The sequence below is a fragment of the Sinocyclocheilus rhinocerous genome, unplaced genomic scaffold, assembly GCF_001515625.1.
Source record: "Sinocyclocheilus rhinocerous isolate Xijiao unplaced genomic scaffold, SAMN03320098_v1.1 scaffold780, whole genome shotgun sequence".
Lineage (NCBI taxonomy): Eukaryota > Metazoa > Chordata > Actinopteri > Cypriniformes > Cyprinidae > Sinocyclocheilus > Sinocyclocheilus rhinocerous.
The window spans coordinates 863433-887403 of record NW_015654937.1 but is presented as its reverse complement, the minus strand read 5'-3'; the positions used below and the strand labels follow the sequence as shown (position 1 = coordinate 887403).

At 35.8% G+C, this 23971-nt stretch overlaps 1 protein-coding gene across 1 annotated transcript in view; it reads left to right on the top strand.

Moving 5' to 3' along the window:
• The window catches only part of LOC107717844 (myomesin-2-like), a 38895-nt gene extending 15946 nt beyond the window's left edge, over positions 1-22949 (top strand). The window contains exons 16-34 of the mRNA XM_016524724.1: positions 1319-1440; positions 3492-3679; positions 3788-3914; positions 6614-6792; positions 6921-7035; positions 9593-9755; positions 9923-10029; positions 10679-10723; positions 11486-11622; positions 12660-12804; positions 12920-12982; positions 13473-13540; positions 13637-13750; positions 15215-15302; positions 15407-15445; positions 16457-16562; positions 17317-17480; positions 19932-19987; positions 21917-22949. Coding sequence (XP_016380210.1) covers positions 1319-1440; positions 3492-3679; positions 3788-3914; positions 6614-6792; positions 6921-7035; positions 9593-9755; positions 9923-10029; positions 10679-10723; positions 11486-11622; positions 12660-12804; positions 12920-12982; positions 13473-13540; positions 13637-13750; positions 15215-15302; positions 15407-15445; positions 16457-16562; positions 17317-17480; positions 19932-19987; positions 21917-22348 — 2458 coding nt within the window. The 3' untranslated portion in view covers positions 22349-22949. The remainder of the gene's footprint in view (positions 1-1318; positions 1441-3491; positions 3680-3787; positions 3915-6613; positions 6793-6920; positions 7036-9592; positions 9756-9922; positions 10030-10678; positions 10724-11485; positions 11623-12659; positions 12805-12919; positions 12983-13472; positions 13541-13636; positions 13751-15214; positions 15303-15406; positions 15446-16456; positions 16563-17316; positions 17481-19931; positions 19988-21916) is intronic.
• Positions 22950-23971: the final 1022 nt, after the last annotated feature.

Below are 23971 nucleotides of genomic sequence, written 5' to 3'. Positions count from 1 at the left end.
AAAATCAAATGCCCAGGAATCAATTCAGTCTAGGTGAGCAAGCCATTCTAATTCCCAGGCATCAAAAACTGAAGTAAAAACTGGTCAAACACCTTGTGAGTTAATAAAGATGCTAAATATACCCCTAAGTGCCACTATATTGATGAACTAAGAACTATATTGTTTTCAGCAGTGTTGGGGAAAGTTACTTTTAAAAGTAATGCATTACAGTACTGCTTTACTCCCTAAAAATGTAACCAATTGTGTTACTTAGTTACTTTTTATGAAAAGTAATGTGTTACGTTACTTTTGTGTTACTTTTTCTCATCTGGGCTGGGCTTGCTTGTTTGTTTTTAATATAAAAAGTTCTAATTTTAGCAAATGTAAAAGTCCTTAAAAGTGAAATGAATAAGCCTCAGGCTGAAGGAAATGTAAATTCACGTCTGTACAGTAGAAGGCACAGCTCAAACAGACCTTTCAGTTGTTCTTAAAAAAAATTAATTAAATGTCATGTTTTTCAGTCACACTTTATTTTAAGGTCCAATTTTCACTATTAACAAACCATTATTTGAATTTTGCCTCAATAAACTCCTAATTTGCTGCTTATTAATAGTTAGTAAGGTAGTTGTTAAGTTTAGGTATCGGGTAGGATTAGGGGTGTAGAATATGGTCATGTAGAATTAATGCTTTATAAGTACTAATGGTAACACTTTACAATAAGGTTAATTAGTTAACAGTAATTAACTGTATTAGTAAGCATGAACAATAGTTCTACAGCATTTATTGATCTTAGTTAATGCTAATTTCAACATTTACTAATACAATATTAAAATCAAAAGCTGTATTTGTTAAGTTATAACAATATAATTGTTATTGGTTGTTATCGCAGAATAACCCCCGACAGGGTGATCAGGATCAGGTCTTGTATCACCCTGAAGGGGGTTATTCTGTGACAACAACCGGCTGGATGTACATTATCCCGCTTATTACACAGCTACTTGCCTCATAAGTAAATAATTAGACACAACATATTGATTTGAGTTGAAATATTTGAACGCAAAGCTTTCATGAACACAGCAGGGGCACAGACATAAATAAATGGAAAGTGCCATAAAGTGCATGATATGGTAATTGACAAAAACAAAAACAAAATGTGATCACAAATTTCAGAAAGGAAAACTTGAAATCGCATCATATGACCCCTTTAAATGCCACTGGAAAACCAGAAAGCTTACATCAGCAGTTTGTGTTGCTGACAAGTTTTTTTCTGAGGATGCTATTCCGTAAAAAATGAAATAGAATCTTCCTCTTTCACTGCCTCATTATTGGGTTCTCACAGGTTTGTTGTGCACGGACTGACCACCGGTGAGACGTATGTCTTCCGCGTTCAAGCCATCAATGAGCTGGGCCTCAGCGACGAATCCCAGGAATCGGCCCCTCTTTCTGTGAGAGCTGCTCTTAGTAAGTCTGCCTCTCACAACCCAGTCTCCTTTGATATTCCATCAAGAAACCATTTATTTTGATCCCTTTCCTCTTGCCAAACACATTCAAAAGCTGTTTTTCAGCAGGATGTGTTTGTTATTGATAAACCCATGGTGTAGTAAATGACAAAAAGAAAGGCACGCACCAGAAATGGCCCACAAGACTTCTTTTTAATGACTTTACAACAGGTTGGAACAGGTCTTTATTTATCTTTATTCATAGGCAGTGCTCAGGAAAGTTGCCACACAATCACTGCAGAAAAGATTAATTCTAGACATCAAACGTTTCTTTAGTATACAGTAGAGCAGAGTGGTGAAATGTTTCAGCCAGTAGATATTCTGCTATAGCGTTTATTAAAGCAAGAAACCATAAGAGAATGTGTTACAGTAATTTTACCATGGATAATGCACACACACACATATATATATTGTGATATAAAATTATTCATAGTGTAATATAACCATCACACTATGAATATATAAGATATATGGTCATACCACCCACCTCTAGTATTTTTTATTTCCCTTAAACCTTGTACCATTTGCTAAATTGGTTTAATAATTTATACCAAATGAGTCAGAATGTTTTTTCTTTCCGTATCTCTGTGGGACACTTAGTCAACAAGTATAAATGATTTCAGCCAGCAGACCATTAAATTTTTACAGATCTGGATGATTTGTAGAGCTGTTTGCTTTGTGACTCTTTAGCTTTAGCTAACAGCAATCCTCTGTTTGAACTCATGGGGACAATTCCATACTCGGAGACTTCAAAAAATGAAACTGAAGATTACATTTTTTTGTCCTAAGAGTGCAGGCCTGTCTATAGTAAAGAGACAGTCAAAACAGTAGTCAGGAAATTAAATTCTTTAGATGAATTTATTAGATGGAATTAAGCAGCTGTGATGTAGTATAACTCATGTCATACCATTTTTTGCTATGGACATTATTGGTACCTTGTGTGGCTTGAGGAGAGTGTTTCATTTACAGTATTTACCAGTCAAAAACAGGCAAAAAAACAAAAACAAAAAAAAACATGTAGACTTACATTGGCCCAAGGAGTATCAGGGACCATAATAGGAACCTTTTGAACTGCACCAATAGGCACCTAGCAACTAACCCGAACACCCTAGAAACTGCACTGAAATTCTCTCATAACACCCTAGCATTTTGATAGCAAGTTTTGTATGGGCAACAACCACAACCATTTTCAGAAAATGCAGACTTTGTTCAAAAACCCAGTGAGCTGCTTGCACAGCCATTATTATCATAGATTCACTTCTGACATGGAGACTGTCTGCAGGATTGTGCTGCTTTCAAAGATATTTTGGTCAGTTGTAAGGTAGCGTGGTATCCTTTGTATAGAATGCAATCCCATAATACTGTATTTTGAAGTCTGATGGCTGACAAATTGATTAGAAATATAATTATTTAATTATCAAAAAATATTACTAAATGTAGTTCAGTCTAATTAAAAATAAACTATTGTATTAATAAACTCTCTATTTAGACTACCATTCACAAGTTTGGGATCTGTAAGATTTCTTTAATGTTTTCAAAAGAAGTCTCTTTTGTCTGCATTTATTTGATAAATAATACAGTAAAAACATATATTTTAAAATACAATTTATTCCTGAGATGGCAAATCTGAATTTTAAGCAGCCTTTACACTCGCCTTTTCTTTTACATGATCGTTCAGAAATGATTCTAATACTGTATGCTGATTTGCTGCTCAAAAATATTTCTTATTATTATCAATGCTGAAAACATTTGTGGAATTTTTGTGGAAACCGTGATACATATTTTCAGATTTTTTGCTGAGTAGAAAGTTCAAAGGAACAGCATTTATTTGAAATAGAAATATCACTTTTGATCAATTTACTGCATCTTTGCTGGATAAAAGTATTATATATATATATATATATATATATATAGAAATGTGCATGTTATAAGCCAGAGATGAGGCATGTTCCTCTCAGTCCAAGACACTGAGTAATGGGGAGGACCAGTTAAAACAATCTGTCTTCTCTACAGAGCTGCCCTCTTCCCCTTATGACATCTCTCTTCTCTACTGTGATGGGGAATCCATGGTGCTCAACTGGAAGCTGCCCATCCATTCTGGAGGAGCAGAGGTCACTGATTATTACATTGACAAATGCAATGTGGCCAATAAGACATGGAAGGAGGTCAACATCCCACCCATTAAGGAAAGACTGCACAAGGTGGCCATGTATTGCAGCATCCTGTGCATATTATTGTTACATCGGCTTATATTGATTAATTTATAATATGCATAACATAATTACTAAGATGAACTGTTCCTTCTTAAGACTGGAGGTCTGACAGCTGGGTCAGTGTACCAGTTTAGGGTCTATGGAGCTAATTTGATTGGACTGGGTGATGCCTCGACCCCTAGCGCTCCCTTCAGATGTGAGGCTTGGACCATGCCTGAGCCAGGTAATGCGACATGTGCACATAGTTTTACTTCTAAAATTCTATCATTATTTACTCATTTTCATGTCGTTTAAAACCTGTGTGCTGCTATTTGTTCTGTGTAACACAGAAGGAGAAATTTTATAGAATCTTCCATCAGCTGTTTTCTATTCAGAGATTGTGCATAGTGACCTTGTCTGTCCAATTTGGTTTGTTTTACATTTTATTTACAAATGTTTTCCTTAAAAAAAAAAGAAAAAAAGAAAATGTAGAATAAGCTGGAAATTACCCTGCTGTATATATATATATGACCCTGGACCACAAAACCAGACTTAAGTCGCTTGGGTATATTTGTAGCAATAGCCAACAATACATTGTATGGGTCAAAATTATAGATTTTTCTTTTATGCCAAAAATCATTAGGCTATTAAGTAAAGATCATGTTCCATGAAGATATTTTGTAAATTTCCTACCGTAAATATATAAAACTTAATTTTTGATTAGTAATATGCATTGCTAAGGACTTCATTTGGACAACTTTAAAGGCAATTTTCTCAATATTTAGATTTTTTTGCACCCTCAGATTCCAGATTTTCAAATAGTTGTATCTCGGCAAATATTGTCCTATCCTAACAAACCATACATCAATGGAAAGCTTATTTATTCAACATTCAGATGATGTATAAATCTCAATTTCCAAAAATTGACCTTTATGACTGTTTTTTGTGGTCCAGGGTCACACACACACACACACACACATATATATATATATATATATTTTATTTTTTTTTTCGCTGGAAAACTACGGCATTTTTGCTTTTTCAACAAAATGTCTATGTTAACCAGCTATTACCTGGTGAGCAGAACTGGTGACACTTTACAATAAGGTTTGTTAACATTAGTTAACTACCTTAGTTAACATGATCTAACGATGAAAAATTATTCTAACACATTTATTATTCTTAGTTTATGTTAATTTCAACATTAATTTAATGGACTTGAACTAACATAAACTAACAATGAATATTTGTATATTATTAACTAACGTTACACTCTAAAAAATGCTGGGTTGTTTTAACCCAACTTTGGGTCATATATGGACTAACCCAACTTTTGGGTTAAAAATGTAATTGAAAAATTTAACCCAACAGTTGGGTTAGTCCATATTTGACCCAAAGTTGAGTTAAAACAACCCAGCATTTTTTAGAGAAAGATTAATACATACTGTAACAAATGTATTGCTCATTGTTAGTTAATGTTAGTTAATGAATTAACTAATGTCAGCTATGGAACCATATTGTTAAGTTTTACAGGAGAAGCAGCAGAATTTTAATCAACAATGTAGATTACATCACAGAAAGCCAAATGATTAAGTTTCCAAGGCATAACAAATGATGTACAAGATCAATAAATGTAAGCTTTTCATTGGCAATGCAGCACTGGCCCGAAAGGGCAATTGACAATTCTGCAAACTGGCACAAAACTCTTTCACATTGGTCCCGGGCCAGCGGGCCATCCTTATTCTTGAGCCCTGTCACTGAAAATCTTCCCTCCGCTGCAGCTCTGGAATCTTATTCTCCATTCCTCGTATTTGAAGTAACACGCTCAATAACTAATGGTCTTTTGACAGCACATTGTTACGCCATAGAGAATCTGAATGCAAATAGACAACAAATCTTTGGCATGTTTCTTTCATATGGCAGTCAATGACAATATTTTATTTTATTTTTACTTTTTTTGCCTCAATTTAGTTTTATTTTTATTTTATCTTTACTTTTTTGCCTCATATTAGTTAACTCAATTAATTAATATTGCTGGAAAAGAGCTCTTTGAAGATTCTCCATAGTTATATCTCTTTATTTCCACAGAAAAAAAATTAAGTCATACATGTTTGGCATAATATGAATATGCTGCATTTTGGTGATTATGTGCTGCCCTAAGAACACTTTAGAGGAAGTAAAAGTCTTATGTGTGCAAAACACACTCATGCATGAGACTTCCAACCCACAACTCTTGGCAAACATTACGTTGGTACTTGTTGTTTAGCAGATTTACAGTTTTCTTATTAGAGGCACAAATTCTCTGCAGCAAGATGTCTTGTTTGCATGGTTAAAAACCTTGTTAAAGTCTACAAAGGGAATATGAGCTCTCTATAGCTCTCTTTTGGCTATATATTGACCCTACAGGGTTCCAACCTGCAACCACCATGCTGCCAGCCACCACTGCACTATATCACAATCATTAAAAAATGAAGTATTAATAGTATAATAGTACATGTTTCAAAACATGCACTTACTTGGTTTCAAGTGAACCGAGTAAGATGATCAATAGCTGTTTTCACACAAAGAGCTGTTGTTCGAGACACATTTTTGAGACACTCTTTCCCTCTCGACATTTGTGTATTGAACAGTCAAGACCAGACAAGAAATACAGAAGACCATTAGACGTGATGGAAGCTGTGTAGAATATGTTCCAGTCATGTTTTACCCTAAAATCAAAGAAATGCTATTTCAGATGGAAATCAGATGTAAAACATCCAGATTAATTACAGTGATGAGAATATGGGTGATTAATTTACGTGAAACTAAAGTCACTTTTTTCCCCCGTTTTAGGTTGAAATGTCACCTGGACATGTTTTCATGAGATTCACCCAAATAGATATTAAACATGATTGAAAGCATGAAGAACTGGAGCATTGATTTCCTCGTGTTTGGCTTTGGTAGGTCCAACCTATGACGTGACCTTCACTGAAGTAAGGGATGATTCGGTGGTGGTGGAGTGGAAGGCTCCTGTCTACAGCGGCACCAGTGCCATCACTGGATACTTTGTTGAGAAATCCAAGAAAGGCTCTAATACCTGGAGCAAAGCCAACGAAAGTTCAGTCAACCACTGCTATCTTAAGGTATCGATTTGTGCTGTCAAACTCACATTCTCAGATATTTTGTACTATTACTCCAGCTAGACATGGAAGTATGAATACTGGTGTGTTTCTCTATGGCTTTATCAAACGTATTGTTTGAATTTTTGCAGGTCAAGGGTCTAGAGACAGGCGAGTCTTATGTGTTCCGTGTGCAGGCAGAGAATGCCCAGGGCATTGGTGTTGCTTCAACCCCCTCTGACCCTGTGTGCATCAAGGCACTGCCAGGTAAACCAGTACTGTAGAGCGGACAGCTTAAAGTCCCCATGAAATCAAAATGAAAGTTTTTTGGGTCTTAGTATCAATATGTTAGTCTTAAAGGGGTGGTTGACTGTTTTTTTTATAGGCTTGATTGTGTTTATGGGGTGCAGTCTAACATGTGTTAATGCTTCGTTTGTTAAAAAACGCATTCTTTTTCACATAATTTACCTTTATTCCACACCTCTCTGTCCCTTCTCCTCTGAACGCACTGATCATTTCCTGCTTTTATGAAGCCCCTCCCTCAGAAATACACGATGGGCTCTGATTGATTAGCTGGCCCAGTGTGCGCGCGTCTAAACGTTCCGCCCCTCAACATAGCGGCATGTGCTCCGGTTGTATTGTAAACAATGACGTCGTCTATATTGCTTATCAATTTGAGCCCGATTGAGACGCAGAGGATATTAGTGAAAAGGATCACACAGAACCTGTGCAAGCACGGCTTTTAATGGTAGGCCTTCATGGTAGATGCAGTAAATCCAGTTTTTCTCAATTGACTGCTTTTAAAAAATTGCTGTGTATTCTGAAAAAATCATTTTTCTTTTATTATTTTTATTAATTTATTTTGAATATAGATGTTTTTCTACTTACCTTTTTTCTTTTTATTTTTTTCATTTTATTTCATTTTATTTTATTTTATTTATTTTTTTTCATTTTATAATTTTTTTGGAAATTAATTTCATTATGCTTTTATACCACTAACCTGAAAAAAATGGAAACCCAAAAAAATGGTAGCAACTAAAGTAACTGGATTTATTCAAATAAAAAATATTATTTAACATAACTGAATCCATCTAAATACATTAATTTATACCAACTAATTAATAAAACTAATCTTTATGCATTAAATCAGGTAAAAATTGTTCAAGGTCACAACTGCAAGTCACCACTTTTTACAGTTTACAGCAATAATTCACCTAATAATAATAATTTAAAATGAAAATTATTTTCTTGGCTTAAACTTATTAACTGGAATAGTATTATTTGCTGTGTGGAAAAAGTGAATTTCCAGAATATCCTGGCCACTTTCCAAATAATGGAAATGAATGGTAAGGTTCCATTAGTTAATGTTAGTTAATGTATTAACTAACATGAACAAACAATGAACAATACATTTATTACAGTATTTAGTCATCTTTGTTAATGTTAGTTAATGATACAGTTAATACAGTTGTTCATTGTTAGTTCATGTTAATTCACAGTGCATTAACTAATGTTAACAAGCACAACTTTTGATTTTAATAATGCATTAGTAAAAGTTGAAATTAACATTAACTAAGATTAATAAATGCTGTTCATGCTTAGTTCATGTTAACTAATGTTAACTAATGAACCTTATTGTAAAGTGTTACCAAATGAATTAAAACTGGTAAAGCCACAAAATGAGACATATAAAAGTGGTGCACAATATTATATAATATATGTAATCCTTAATAAAATATATAATAAGTCTTCTGAAACCGTATTAGCTTTGTGTGGCAGACCGAAATGCAAGCTGATTTTTTACTGAAAATGAAATATGGTGCTGCATCAGGTTTGATTTCAATGACATTTGGTTACAAGACACATTGGAACCAATGGCATTTGACATCAGGGGTGTTAAATGTCATCAACGGGACGTTTTTACATGTGACATTTGTAGTCCATTTTAGATCTTCAGAGGAGCGAAATATCATCTAATTAATATTAAGATCAAATGAAAATATCCATATTAGTAATTAAACATATAAATTAGTATATGAGCAATATCACTCGAGTACGAGAGCGATACCGGCTCTATATCAGCATGGCTGTGATTAGGCCAGAGGCACGAGGCCGCAGGCAATCACAGCCGCTGATATAGAGCCGGTATCGCTCTCGTACGAGAGTGATATTGCGTTTATACAACAGTTCGACGGAACGTGTGTAATTAAGCAAGAAACAACGGAGTGCCTAATAAAACCCTCTTTTGTGCGGAACTACTTCCTTCCGCCACGGATTCAAAGCTCAAGTTGACAGTTAAACATACGTCACTTTTAGAATTCGTATCAAGGGCATATGCTGCTTCAGTTAGGTTGTTAGTGAGAAATAATGAGGTTATAAGAGAGAAACAATGCGGCAAGACGTGCATCCAAATGAGAGAGAGAGACCGCGAAGCTAGACGTTTCTTCTTATATTAACTGTCTAACGTACTCTACGATTAGCTCAGTGAATAAAAAAAAAAAAAACATAGACCCGGCTAGCACAAGCGGAGTGATACAAAATTGTGAAAGGGCGCTCCTGTAGCGATACCAGTACAATATCTCACGGTTCTCAACCAATCAGATTTGAGAACCAGAACGAACTGTTGTATAAATGAATATAATATTCATTTAAATCGGAAAATAATTAATAGTGTGTCTCCCAACTTTCTCTAATCATAGGGAATATACTGACCAATAATCCCACTGTGTCCTATAAATCCGGCATATCCTACAGTACCTGTTTTGTAGTCTGCACATCTTGTCTACTTGTTCGCAAATTCTTCTCCACTTCTGTTATGTTGAAGGCACCCAGGAAATCAAATGTGGCGTCGATGAGGAATCAGGTGACATTTATCTCTCTTTTGAGAGCTGCCAAATGATGGAGAAATCAAAGTTTGCGTGGAAGAAGTCCTACCAAGAAATTACTGACTTCTCTAAGGGAACCGTCGTCAAGACATCAGGCAGCCAGTAAGAAAAACACACATACGATGTGTCCTAACTAGATCTGGACCATATACATATTCGCTCAAAGCATATTTAGGGCAATGCCACAGTCTGTGCATATTCAATTCCGTTTGTTTTCCTTTTGTTGTTCCACCGAACAGACACTAATGTTTGCTCATTTGCTTCTGTAGCTCAACTTTGCTTTTTAAGAACCCAGACAAAGAGGATTTGGGCACATACTCTGTGTCTGTTACACATACTGATGGTGCCTCCGCCAGATACAAGATCTTAGCAGAAGGTGAGGCCTGTTAATATATTATGACTATCACCTTCATTATTAATGCCCTTCCTCAAAATTATATAGTGTACCAGACACTATCAAAACATTCCACTGACAGATTTGAATCATATTTGATTCAGATATCAGATACTTGTCTGCATGTTGATCTGTATTATGGATATCACATCATTTTCTGTGAAATAGCTGCCATAGAGTGTTGGGGAAAGTTACTTTTAAAAGTAATGCATTACAATATTGCGTTACTTCCTAAAAAAGTAACTAATTACGTTACTTAGTTACTTTTTAGTAATGCGTTACGTTACTTTTACTTTTTAGTAATGCGTTACGTTACTTTTGCGTTACTTTTTAAATCTGGGCTGGGCTTGCTTGTTTGCTTTTAATATAAAAAAATTGAAAAAGTAACTCAGATATTTTCTTGTAAATTAAAAAGTAATGCGTTACTTTACTAGTTACTTGGAAAAAAGTAATCTGATTACGTAACTCACGTTACTTGTAATGCATTACCCCCAACACTGCTGCCATAATATAATATATGTCAAAGATCCTTAATAATAATAATAAAGATTTGTGTTGTGATCGCCTTGAAATTGTTGATAATGATGATAGTTGATAAAAAAATTATAGTTGCTTCTGTTCTCCACTTTAGAGCTGGAGAAGATGTTGGCCCTCAGCTATGACATACGCAACCCAAGTAAGTGACCCTGCATAGTAGAGATTGAACACGAAACATGTTCAACATGCACACTCGACACTTATAGAAACACTTATTATAGGTGTACCGTAGTGATTCAGGACAGGCCAAAAACACGGTTTGGAAAATGGATTCATGGTGTACTCGCTTATTATATAAATTTTGAACAGTTACGGACTGCAGCTTTAACTAATGTTAATGTATATAATTTTATTGTGAAGTGTTTACAAAATTTCTATAGTGCATATACATTTTTGTCTAATTATTCTTTGCTCTGAAATATTTATTTGGCTAAAAATGACTTTTTTGTGAGTGCAAAAATCGATCACTGATCTATGATTTTATCTATAAAAGTCATAGATGGGAATATTCAAGTATGGGAACCCTGAATTTTAATCTGCCTAGTTGCTACATTGCTTGGCAACCATAAATGGCCCTACAGTAATAAACTATATGCCATGATGTATTATACTATTTATTAAACATTAGTGTCTTTTTTTCAAATTACTATAGTTTTATAAAACACTTGAGGCTATTGCAGTGATTTTTCCAAAGTTAAATGGATTTGGCTTCACACTGTGCCTGAAAATACCATTTTAGCATGATGAATTCACTGTAACATGCAACAAGACTTATTGCTTAAAATCAAATTTTTATATAGGATCGGCATGTGCTATTTCACAAGTCTAAGGTCATGCGAATGTACCGTGAGAACACACAAGACAACATGTCAGATTGTCACGCGTGACTCTTCTGTCGCAGTTATTCCTCTGAAGACTGAACTGGCCTATAAGATTCTAGAGAGAGGCCGTATGCGCTTTTGGCTGCAAGCTGAGGGCATCTCCTCTGCTGTGACCTACAAATTCTTTGCCAATAACAAGGAGCTTGTCAACTGTGAGGTAAACAACTGCAAATAAAATGGTACAGGCAACCACATGTCTGCATTAGTTCATAAACAGTAAGCAGGGAGTTCTATATTAAAGGGATAATTCACCCAAAAATTTTAAAATCTGTCATTATTTACTCATTCTCAGGTTCTTCCAAACCCCATATGACTTTCTTTCTTTTGTGGAACATAAAAGAAGATGTTTAACAGCACAATAAAAGCACCATAAACAGGGTCCATGTGACTTCTGAATGTGAATTACTATTTTCTAAGTCATTATGTACTGACAATATTACTTGACAGCAAGTGGTCTCTAGGGATATGCTAAATATTAGTATTATATTTGTTATCAGATTATTTTAGATATATATCGACCAATATGTGACCCTGGACCACAAAACCAGTCTTAAGTCGCAGGGGTATATTTGTAGCAATAGCCAAAAATACATTGTATGGGTCAAAATTATTTATTTTTCTTTTATGCCAAAAATCATTAGGACATTAAGTAAAGATCATACAAATTGACCCTTATGACTGGTTTTGCGGTCCAGGGTCACATATAGTATATTTAATTATATATTCTAATATCCTTTGTCACAAATCTTCATAATTTAATAATTGCTTGTTAAATGTAACCGATAACATATCTAAAATTAAATATGAACTTGTGTACTGTACATTATAATTGTGTGATTTTAGCTTTTAGTGGTTTTTTTTTTTTGTAGTATTGAATTTTAATCAGTTTAACTGGATATCAGACATAATTATCTGCTTTTCGATATCAGCCAGCAATTGAATATTGGTGCATCCCTCTCATTGAAATGAAAAGACCAGCATGGACTGGTTTTGTATTGGATTACACAATTGTCATTCTCAGTGATCTATCACTTTAAGCTTAGCTCCAACCTTTGCTGTGCAAGAAAACATAACCAATCCAAATAAACAGCTCCATTGCAATACTACCATCTGTTATGTTTTTCTGTTCTATTTGCATGAGCCTCCTAAGAAAAGCCCAGGAGAGAAATGTTTACCTCTCTGGCTTTTTCACAGCAAACTAAAATGAGTCACGATGCAGCTACGGGCATTATTGAGATGGTGATGGATCATTTCACTGACGACAGCGAGGGCACTTTCACTGTGCAGATCCAAGATGGCAGAGCCAAGACCCAGTCCTCTCTGGTGCTGATCGGAGACGGTGAGAGCCAGCATCGCTCTAGGGCTTCTGCAGCTCTCATCTTGAGATACTGTGCTCCTCTGTTGAACTCTACTCACTGACCTCTTATAGTTCCTGCTTTATTTTCCTTTTCCAGCCTTCAAGGCAGCGCTGGCTGAGGCGGAATACCAAAGGAGGGAGTACATTCGTGTGAAAGAGGGTACTGCACTCATCCTGTTGATGTAGCTGTTTAAATAAACTTCAGATAGAGCGAATTAGACCCTGTGGTTTTGTAATCCATTCTTGGTATTACTTTTTTACAAACAAGCTTTGCATTATCTACAAAATCGTTTATTTGTTTTCTGCTTAAAAATGGCTTACATGAATAGTTCAGCCTAAAATGAAAATTCTGTCATTGCCCTTATGTTTTTTTTTTTTTTTTGTATGACTTGCTTCCATAGAAAATACAAGAGATTGTTAATAATATGCCAGTCTCTCTTTTACACTGTATTATGTAGTATATTCTTCTCAGACTAGTAGATTTAGAAAAGGTTCCAAGTTTTGTCACTTTACCTCCCAGCTAAAACAGATAAAAACCATCTTGGGCAGACTGTGAGACTAGCAAACCACTTAGGCTGGCTTATTTATTTATTTATTTAGCAGTAGGGTTGCTCACTGATTCTTCGAGTTTTGTAATTCATTTTTTTCAGGCCCTCACTTTATGGAGTTCCTGTCCGCTCAAATTGGGGATAATGCCTCTGTCACTCTTGTTTGCAAGGCAAGTTGAATGGGAATGATTTAGCCAAAGCAAACTGAATGTCTTTGACTGACTGATGATATATTGGCATTTTCTTGCATGTCTGACCCCCTTCAGGTGGCTAATTTGAAGAAGGACTCTGTGTTCCAGTGGTATAAGGACGATGTAGAGGTGATTCCTGAGGTGCCTGCCGACTTGAGCTCAGGAGTCTGCAAGTTCCCCCTTACTAATGTGAGCACTTCATTCCATAAACACGAGAGCTAAAAAATAGTTTAGCAAAGTGGTTTTTAACTGTGCCAAAATTGCTTATCATACAAAAGTTAACCAAAAAACCTTAAAATCACACATTGAAATATATTAAAAGAGTATTTCACCTAAAATATTATATTCCAGGTTATTTAATATTTCCAGTGAATACTTCTGTCATGACAACTCTCGGAGAGACATAACAATGTTTATGTGTTTTGTCTTGGCGGAACAGACTTGCTACTGCTAATACATCCACAGACATGCTGCTGTGAGCATGTAGGAAATACTGCTGCTGCACATTTAACATATATGAAACAACATCCATATATAACATACATGAAATGACCCCGTAGCAGATCTATACAGGTGGAGCTGGGGAAGGTGGAGGGTAATTTTAAGCGTGCTGCAACTGCTACAGCAAGCACTAGCCAAGTATTTGAATGTTGAGCAGCAAGCTCATTGGCTGGTGACGTGAAAAGAAACCAATGATGAGATTCTATCAGATTGAGTTAGAACCTATCAGCCTGCACCATCTAGAGTTTCATGACAGAACTTTGTATAACAGTGATCTAAAAACACTGGGCTAGATTGTATTAGTATTATCCATTAGCATTAGTGAATTTACTTAAAAAAAAAACGAGTTTGATGCACAGCCTTTTGATGTCAACAACTAAATATGAGGGGAATCTTTTTCTACTTCTCTTGAATGTTTTACTATTCATGGTCTCTTAATATTGTGATTCTATACACATTTATATGGCTAATTGCAATTTATTAGTAGCATTTACAATTGTTTTTTTTTCCCATCATGTCCAGAGAACAGAACGGACCTGTGACCCATTTATGGGTTCATGATCACTAGTTTAGTCAATAACAGTCGTTTGTGTTTTCCATAATCAAAGTTTAAAATTGATCAAAAGTGCACTGAATCATGCTCAACGCTAAGTGCCATAGCTACGGTTATTTCAGTAAAAAGACAAATAATCCCTGCTGGACTGTTATGGGTAATTGCTCTGCTTTTGTTTCAGTCGATATTCTTCCCAGTTACAAAGTAAAACAGCTTGTGCAACTTCCATAAATACAAAGAAGCTTGATGCATGACAAAATTATAGTGTATTTGTTGTAATCGCTCCTGAGATCTTGTGAGAACTACCATAAGAACATTTCACATGAGAAATAACCTTAAGAGTTTTTGACTCCCAGGGATTGAAACCAAGGGTCTCAATCAATTCAGTGCCATAGTAATTTTTTTTAATGCTGGTTATTCTTTGACATTTTTTTGTCAGAATTATTCTTACAAAACTATATGAAATAGCTATAATTTACTCCCAAGACAATGTAGCACAAAACCTATTCTGACAGTAATGCTCTAAAAAAAGCATCAAAAAGTCCTGTTTTTGTGAGATGCTGTATTTTTTATTTCAATTTTTTATCCTGATATTGTAGTTCTCCAAGAAGGATGTGGGACTATATAAAGCAACCATCACTGATGACAGAGGCCAAGATGTGTCACAGATTGATGTTTCTGGCAAAGGTACCGTCTCTCAGGATTGTCTTATCAAATATAGAAAAATGTAAATGTGTGCTGGAAAATGTACCATAAAACATATATTACAGATGTCTTTTTCTCGCCCACAGCTTTTGATGACATCATTAACGAGCTCAGTCGTATCTCTGGTGTGTATGACATGTATCATCGTGCTCGTCATTTGGCTCTCCAAAGCCAGCATGTCTTTCCTTGTGTTAACATCAACTGATTTTAAATCAACCGTCTTCCACCCCTCTCTCATCTTCTCTATCCATGGACTCTAAATCTGGTCATCTAACTTAAAATGAACCAGAACTTCAATTATGAACTTTTTATGGTTTCCCATAGTTCATTTTTAGTGCTGCGCTGGAGCAGTCAGGATCTTAGTGATGAATTGTATGACTGTAAACCAAGCGAGACTCTGATACTCTTTTGCTAAAAAGCATGCCTTGTCGATATGTTTAAGTGATTCTTCTGAAAACATATCCAGATTTAAAAAAGCGCATAAGCTTAATAGTAAATCCATCAAATAAAAATTAATATACAAAGTAGATAAAAATACTATTACAATTATATAAAGCCAATTTTAAGCTTTTATAAGCATAAGCTGTTCATTCACAAAGAGCGTTAGAAGCATAAATTCAGTCAAGTGTGTCCAAACTTTTGACTGGTAAAATACATAACAATAATTTAAATAATATATATTATTTTTTGAGGCCTTTTTGAGGACTGGCCATCCATCCCTGTCTTCGCCCTGAGATGCTTGGATAGGCTACAAAATCCCTACATAGGACAGTGTTGATGAATATTATATTTTTCGAATTATAATTACTTATGATTTTGAGGTAAAATATGTTTCGTCAGATTCACAAATTTGTTTACACACAATTAATGTAAACTACAGCGGTTGACCAATTCATGGCACTTCTACCCACTTCAGTTTCCAGCATTCTAAAATAATTCTTAATCTTTATTCCAAAAAACTATAACATGAAAACAGTAGGATCATTTTGAAGAGAAAAACAGTTGTTCCTTGTCGCTGGGTGCCTACTTGAAAATCTTTGCATAAATAGCAAAGAATCTCAGCTTTAACACATGGTGAATCACAGCAATGTTGGTGAATTTTAAGATCTCTTTCCTTCTTTTTTGGACCTGGACAGGATCCAGCGCCTCCGAGTTGTCGATTCAGTGCACTGCGGAGGGCATTATGCTGCAATGCCATATGAAATATTACACAGAGGAGATGAAGATCCATTGGAAACAAAAGTATGCCCATTTTCCACTCTCCCTTGAAACGATTTCCTAGAATAAAAAAAAAAGATACACAAATACGCTTGCAAATGAAATGCACATGCCTCTTCATGTCCCCAGGCGTGACAACGACTCTACATGTAAAACATGGTTTTCAGATTTTGGTCTATAGTTTTGTGTTGCTTTAGTGTGAGGTGAACAAAATAAATGATTATTGAACTACAGGAAATTACAGGAATAAAGAGTCTGTCTTGTTCCTCGCTCTGTTGTCGACACAAAACAAATCATTCTGATTGCAGTTGCCTAATGCTCTGCCCTGGAGGTGATTCAGTAGCATGTGAAATTCTAACGCAGTGAGAAAAGCCTCTTCCTGCTCCCATGGCTTCTCAAATCCCTGTATTAGCATTTTGAAGAGGCTATTCTGGGTCTTTCCTCACCCTGTTGCACGTTTTGAATCACATGCAGAGCAGGTATTAATGCAGGGGAAATTTCACATTCAGTCGTGGCACACCCGCCGTGTCTAATTTTACACTAGGGACATGCTAATTTGATGCCCCACTTAAAAAAAAAAGGCATGTCTAACGTTTTGAGAGCATTTACTCTATGGAAAATGAGCAAACAATTGATCTTAAAAAGGGATTGGGATTAAACAGGCCTTTGGTGTAACATGTTAAAAGCATGCTTGTGATTGTATTGGTTTTATCATTCTCTCAGTGATGAACAGATATTAATGGGTTTCTTTGCATTCATTTACTCTTTGTACTTCAAGGGATTCTAAAATCAGTGCATCAGAAAGGATGAGAATTGGTGGCAACCCAGCAATGGCAACTTTGGAGATAGTCGAAACGACTGATAAGGATAAAGGAATGTACACTATTGAGATTGTGGATCCCGAGAAGATGCATTCTCGTACCCTGGACCTCTCCGAAGAACGTGAGTTGTAAAAACAAACCTATAGACTATACTCAACAAAACTGAGGTAGCAATTTGCACTCAATTTGTTTGGGTAGAATTCTTCCCATGTGTTGACTGAAGAGCACCTACATTTACCAGCTACGACACACTAAAATAATTTAGGTAAAGTCTAATTAACATTCAGCAATACATTACACAACTTATTACTTATAAATTGTGAGTAATATGAACACTTGATTTTTTTCGGTAGGAAGTTACTCGTCACTGCATTGATGTTGAGCAATGCAATTATTGCTCTTTGAATGGAGAAACATACACTATAAACTTAATTAATGTAGCCACCCACAACCTTAACTACAAGCTCCACGGTAACACTTTAGTATAGGGACCAATTCTCACTATTAACTAGTTGCTTATTAGCATGCCTATTATTAACCTACCTGGTCTCATGGCAAAAACGTACCTAGGGGCACTTTTTCGCGAGATGCAAAATATGCAAAATACCAATAAGTACATATCACTGCAGTTTCCAAAAGAAATGAACACTAGAGGCAGTATAACTCCAACACCTTTTATTCCTGTTCACACAAATTTACAGAGTTTCGATTAATAAAGCGTAATTTTCGCACAATTACTTGAAGAATATTAGATAACACTTTATTTCGATAGTCCACTTTAGACATTCTATTAGCAGTAAGTAACTTTGCAACTACAAGTCAACTAGCAGTTAGTAGAGTATTAGTAGACTGTCTGCTTAATATCTTCTAACACTTTCTTTGTCAACTTACTCTACTAAACCTAACCTTAACAGTCTACTCTGAGAGTTAGTAGACATGTAGTTGCAAATTAATGAGAATTAGTTGACATGTAGTTGACATGTAGTTACAAAGTTACTTATAGTTAATAGAATGTCTAAAATGGACTATCGAAATAAAGTGTAACCGAGTATTATGTTATGACTTCTAAACAATTTTAATATGCTGGGAGATTTGAAAACTTTTGCTTTTGAATGTTAGCATCACACATATCCATCTTCATATCTATGGGTTTTCATAGACGGTAGGTTTGTTCGGTAGCTCAGGAAGTACGGAGACGTAGTTGAGAGGTGAGGAGCTCCAGTTTGAATCCCGTGTAACTACGGTTCGACAAAACAGCTCAAATCTGCATATAAGGACGTTCAAATGGCACGGTTGCATCCACTTGCGTTTTTATATCAGTTTTGCATTTGTTAACACTATCGGGTAGGTTTAGGGTTGGGTCTGGTGTAGGGCATATTTCCAACACGAGCATTAACTTTTAGCGACAGTCCCCGGATATTTGAATTCTGAACCGCCGCAATACGTACCTGGTATGTAAAAACGGTTCTCCACTTATTCTGCATGACCATATTCTACATCCCTAATCCTGCCCCATACCTAAACTTAACAACTACCTTACTAACTATTAATAAACAGCAAATTAGGAGTTTATTGAGACCAAATTCATAGTTAATGGTTTGTTAATCTCGAGAATTGGACCTTAAAATAAAGTGTGACCAGCACCACGCTTCAGCTCAATGGTAACCACAAAAATTTAATTGATCATTGAACACTACCAGGTCTTTCCCTTTACTCAAAAACACTTCAAGTCAACATCTTAACACTTTCAACATTTACTCTTCTGATCCAACCATATGCAAAACATGCTGTGAAATAAAAAACCACTGCCTTGTTTCAGTTTATGATACAAACATTTTTTGGTAGTACCCACCAAATTAAGTAAACTTTTTTTTTTAACAAACAGTTTTACATATTTAAGTAGATTGAACACAATTAAATTAAGTAGAAACAAAATGTTTAGCAATTGTGTCACTTCATGTACCCCATTTTATTAAAATTTAAACCAGCAAAAAAAAAAAAAAAAAAACTTCCTCGTTTAATTTTAATGGTCAGAGAGAGGGTTGTGAGTAGTCACAGCAAACTAAGTTATTAACTGTTAGCATAAAACAACCTTTACTAAACATTATAATTGGACCTCAGGGGGGAAAATATATGAAAAATGTATGATGCCTGAATGGGAGTATTGCGAAAAAGAACCCAATTACATTTGAACTTAATTGAGTATCACGTGAAATACTTCAACAACAGCTCAGATACTTTTAACCTCCCTAGCAGAATCAGCATTAATGAGAAAAACACATCAATGTTGAAGGTGATGGCAAGACTGTCATGTTTTCGAAATGTTTTTGTCTATTTTTAAAGGCTTTTTCCACTCAGGAAAAAAAAAGAGTTATAACAAAGATGGTCAACCCAAACACGTGTTCTGGAATTGATCCCGTGTAGATGTGTTTATAATTATAATTATAAAGGCCACTGTTGCAGCTGCACACACAGGAGATGTATTTAGGGAAATCCAGGGATGAAAAAATGCTGTCATAGCTGATATGTAATTATATTCCTAAAATTAACTTTGTGATGTTTTCACTGTCAGATCGTGGCAAAGTGGTTGGTGGTCTTCCTGATGTTGTAACTATCATGGAAAAGAAGGTTTGTTTAAGCTGAAATTGGATTCTGATCTGACTTCCCTTTGAAGAAAATCATGTCAAGACCACAAAATATGCCTATACATACATACATACATACATATAATTATATGGAGTGTGATGTGATATTGTATGTATTGTTAGCATGCATATGACTAGCATATTGGCTGTTTATTAGTATATAGAAGGAAATATTAATGCCTTATTCTGCATGACCATATTTTAGATCCCTTAATCCTACCCCATACCTAAACTTAACAACTACCTTACTAACTATGAATAAACAGCAAATTAGGAGTTTATTGAGGCAAAAGTTATAGGTAATAGTTAGTTAATTGTGAGAACTAGTCCCCAAACTTAAGTGACCAAACTATGCACTTCACGTTTCTGTTTAGAAACCCCCAGAACACTGTCCCCATAGACATCCATTGAATGTTCTTTACCTTAGCCATGATTTTTGTTTGCTTTTAGAAACTGAGCAATGAGTCAACATTATGTTCTGTAGTAATCAACATTATGCCTCAAATGTTGTCAGTAGGCCTAAACTTGTATTGCACCCAGAGCATTCCTTTCAGTCACCCATGGAGAGCTGTAGCCAATGCATTAGTGATCTGTATTGCCGCAGGCAGTCGTGCCGGTGAGTGCCGTTCTGCGGCTTTTCACTTCAGCCCTGGGAGTGTGCGCTGGAGGGCGTCGTACTCCTCCGCTCCCTAAGATCCATGTCCTTTGTCTTTGGCTTCATAATCCATTGCTTGCAAGCATGAAGCCAGCTTGGGGAATATGGTGTATTCTGCCTGTGAAAGGATATTGGTGGGATTAGGATTCGCCTGAATAGTTGATGCTGGAAACACCCGGCATCCTTTTCTCTTTCAGATCAAATAAACAGCAGGTCAGTGGCTCTTAGATCCATTAAAGCAGCGGTTTTCAATCTTGGTCCTGGGGACCCACCCCTCTGCATATTTTGTGTGTCTTCCTTATTTAACACACCTGATTCAGATCAGCAGCTCTTTAGGAGAGAACTCCATGAACTGAACTGGGTGTGTCAGATAAGATAGACATATAAAATGTGCAGAGCGATGGGTCCCCAGGACCAGGATTGAAAACCACTGCATTAAAGCAAACTCATGTGGGAGAAGAGACCTTTCACACGATGACCTGCAGAGGTCACGTACACACTGGTTTTCCAGTGAGAGCTCCCCACCGCAGGGCTTCATACTGTATATTTTAGTTTTCATTGAGCTGCTCTTCTCCCTAAAAAGCCCAAATGAGTCATTTTGTTGAAATCCATTACGGTGAAATATGTCACGTAAACTGGAAAAAAATATAACTGTGGCAAAATAAAAGCTACATAAATCTAAAAACAGCATTAGATTCATGCTGTCATGTACAGGCTAGACACATTCTTCAGAAATTGGTTTCTCACTGTAAAATTCTTAAGGTGAAGAAATGCAGCAAGAAGGTATAGACCAACAAATTAATAAAAAGGGTCATTCCTGTTCTGCAGTACATTTTAAATGTCTTTATTTATGTGTTAATTTATGGAAATATTTTAATGAAAGGGTTTCAGAAAAAAATGATATGGTCACTTTATGAATGATAACTTGTCTATATTCACTTAATTTGAATTAATATGATTAATGAAAAAAATATATAGATGTCAAAAGAATATTGAATATATGTAAAATATCAAGTATATATAAATAAAAAATATATTTTATACATTTATTCTTAATGTTAAAGACAGATGCATAGGATTTTTAGTTGCCATTGCACCATCAGAATTTCATATTATCATTCAGAATTATGCGCATCTGCTTAATGTAGTCATGCTGTTTCTCATATTTATGCCTTTAGCATTATAATGACAACCTACTTCCACTGAGGATGCTTTTAGATTAATATGCGTTTATGCATTTGTTTTTATTTTCTTCAGACTCTGAGTCTGACCTGCACAGTCTGCGGTGACCCCAAACCTCTGGTCAGCTGGTCTAAGAACGATCAAGAATTAGAACTCAGTGATCAGTACGTCATTGCCATGGACTCGGGCAAGTTCGCCAGCCTCACCATCAAAGGCGTTTCCCTGGAGGACTCCGGCAAGTACACCATGACGGTCCTAAACAAGTACGGCGGCGAGTCGGTGGACATCATCGTCAGCGTGTACAAACACGGCGACAAGATTCCAGACATCAAACCCACACCCTCACCCAAGAGGATCATGCCTCCCACAGTTCCCATCGTAATTCCCACTGCCAAGGCTGCCACCCCTGCCCCTGCTGCGGCCAAGTCTCCGGCTCCTCCCCAAAATGCCAAATCCTCTGCAGCACCCCGCGGCATGAAGTCCCCCACTCCCACCAGGAAGAAGTAACAGCACACCTCTTTCCTCTCGCTCACCCCAACAGCACAGAAACGCCTAGATTCACATTTCTGGTAGGAAATATCAGTGTTTGCAAGGCAGCAAAGGAAGTTTAGGTTAAGGTTTTAATTTTTATTTGGTGTAAGCACATCCTGTTTTCCCCCCGCCTGTAAACAGGAATCAGCATAGTTCATTATATGGCTATAAAAGAGTAAATGTGCATACTACATTTGTTTGAAAATTACTTCACAACCATTAAAAAAGTATGTTCTGCATATCATGAACATGGGTAGTATGAATCAAATTCACATTTGTTCTTACTGTCACTTGACCTACCAGCGTCAATGTCATTGCTACACTGCCATTCAAAACTTGTCTTCTACGGCTTCATGGGATAGTTGAGAGTCCATCCAATGTGCACTCTCGATTCTTGGTAGATAAAGTAGGTAATCTGAGTGCTTTTTGCTTGCTGTTTTTCAAATACTATGAATTTGGACATACTACTCTTTTGGTGTTCTGGTTTTCGCATACTATGGAAGAAGTAGTATTCCACAAGAACAGAAGTAGGCATATTCCGATTCAGTGTTTGACTCTGTGTTGTTTGAGCATTAAGACCAGCCGTCAATGTCATTGCTACACTGCCATTCAAAACTTGTCTTCTACGGCTTCATGGGATAGTTGAGAGTCCATCCAATGTGCACTCTCGATTCTTGGTAGATAAAGTAGGTAATCTGAGTGCTTTTTGCTTGCTGTTTTTCAAATACTATGAATTTGGACATACTACTCTTTTGGTGTACTGGTTTTCGCTTACTATGGAAGAAGTAGTATTCCACAAGTACAGAAGTAGGCATATTCCTATTCAGTGTTTGACTCTGTGTTGTTTGAGCATTAAGACTAGCTCGACACATCAACTTTTGCACAACCAATGTTGTGAGTTTAGGGTGGGGTTATTCATCTGTGCTGGAGTGCTTGAAACCTGGTTGAAAACTATTCCATTTGGTGACACTAATGATGGAGAATTTACACACTTTAACTGAAGACAAGACCAGTTGCAATCTAGTATGCAAAAATAAGTAAATAAATAAAAATAAACTGAAATGACTTAAAATGATCTAAAAAAAAACAACACAATTCTGTACCTGTACGAAAAGTGGTTTGGGCCAAACAAATTGTAGAACTACTTAAGTTTGAAGTTTAGTAATAATTAATTATTAGTTAATTATTAATTAACAATAAATAATTCATAGTCAAATTGTATTTTGTGCTATAAATAAACACTGAAATAAAATCAACAAGTAAATTTAGACATCATCTTCATATTATAAATTAAACTAGGAAAGACTAAATTATTAATGCTATTAAAAATTTACGTTAAGTGAGCATTAGACGATGGCAAATTTAAACTAAACATAAAAATTAGTCAGAAGTGAACATGCACAAATAAGATCCAATATTGATCAAGACCAAAAAAAGTAAAAACATATAATATCAACACATATGTTGTGCATCGCTCAAACTCTGACCAGAATAATTGAGAAATATCAATATTATGCTGCCTTGCAAACACTGTGATTGAACTGTAGTGCATAAATCAGTGAATAAAGAGAGTAGAATTGTAAAGTAGGTAGTATTTTT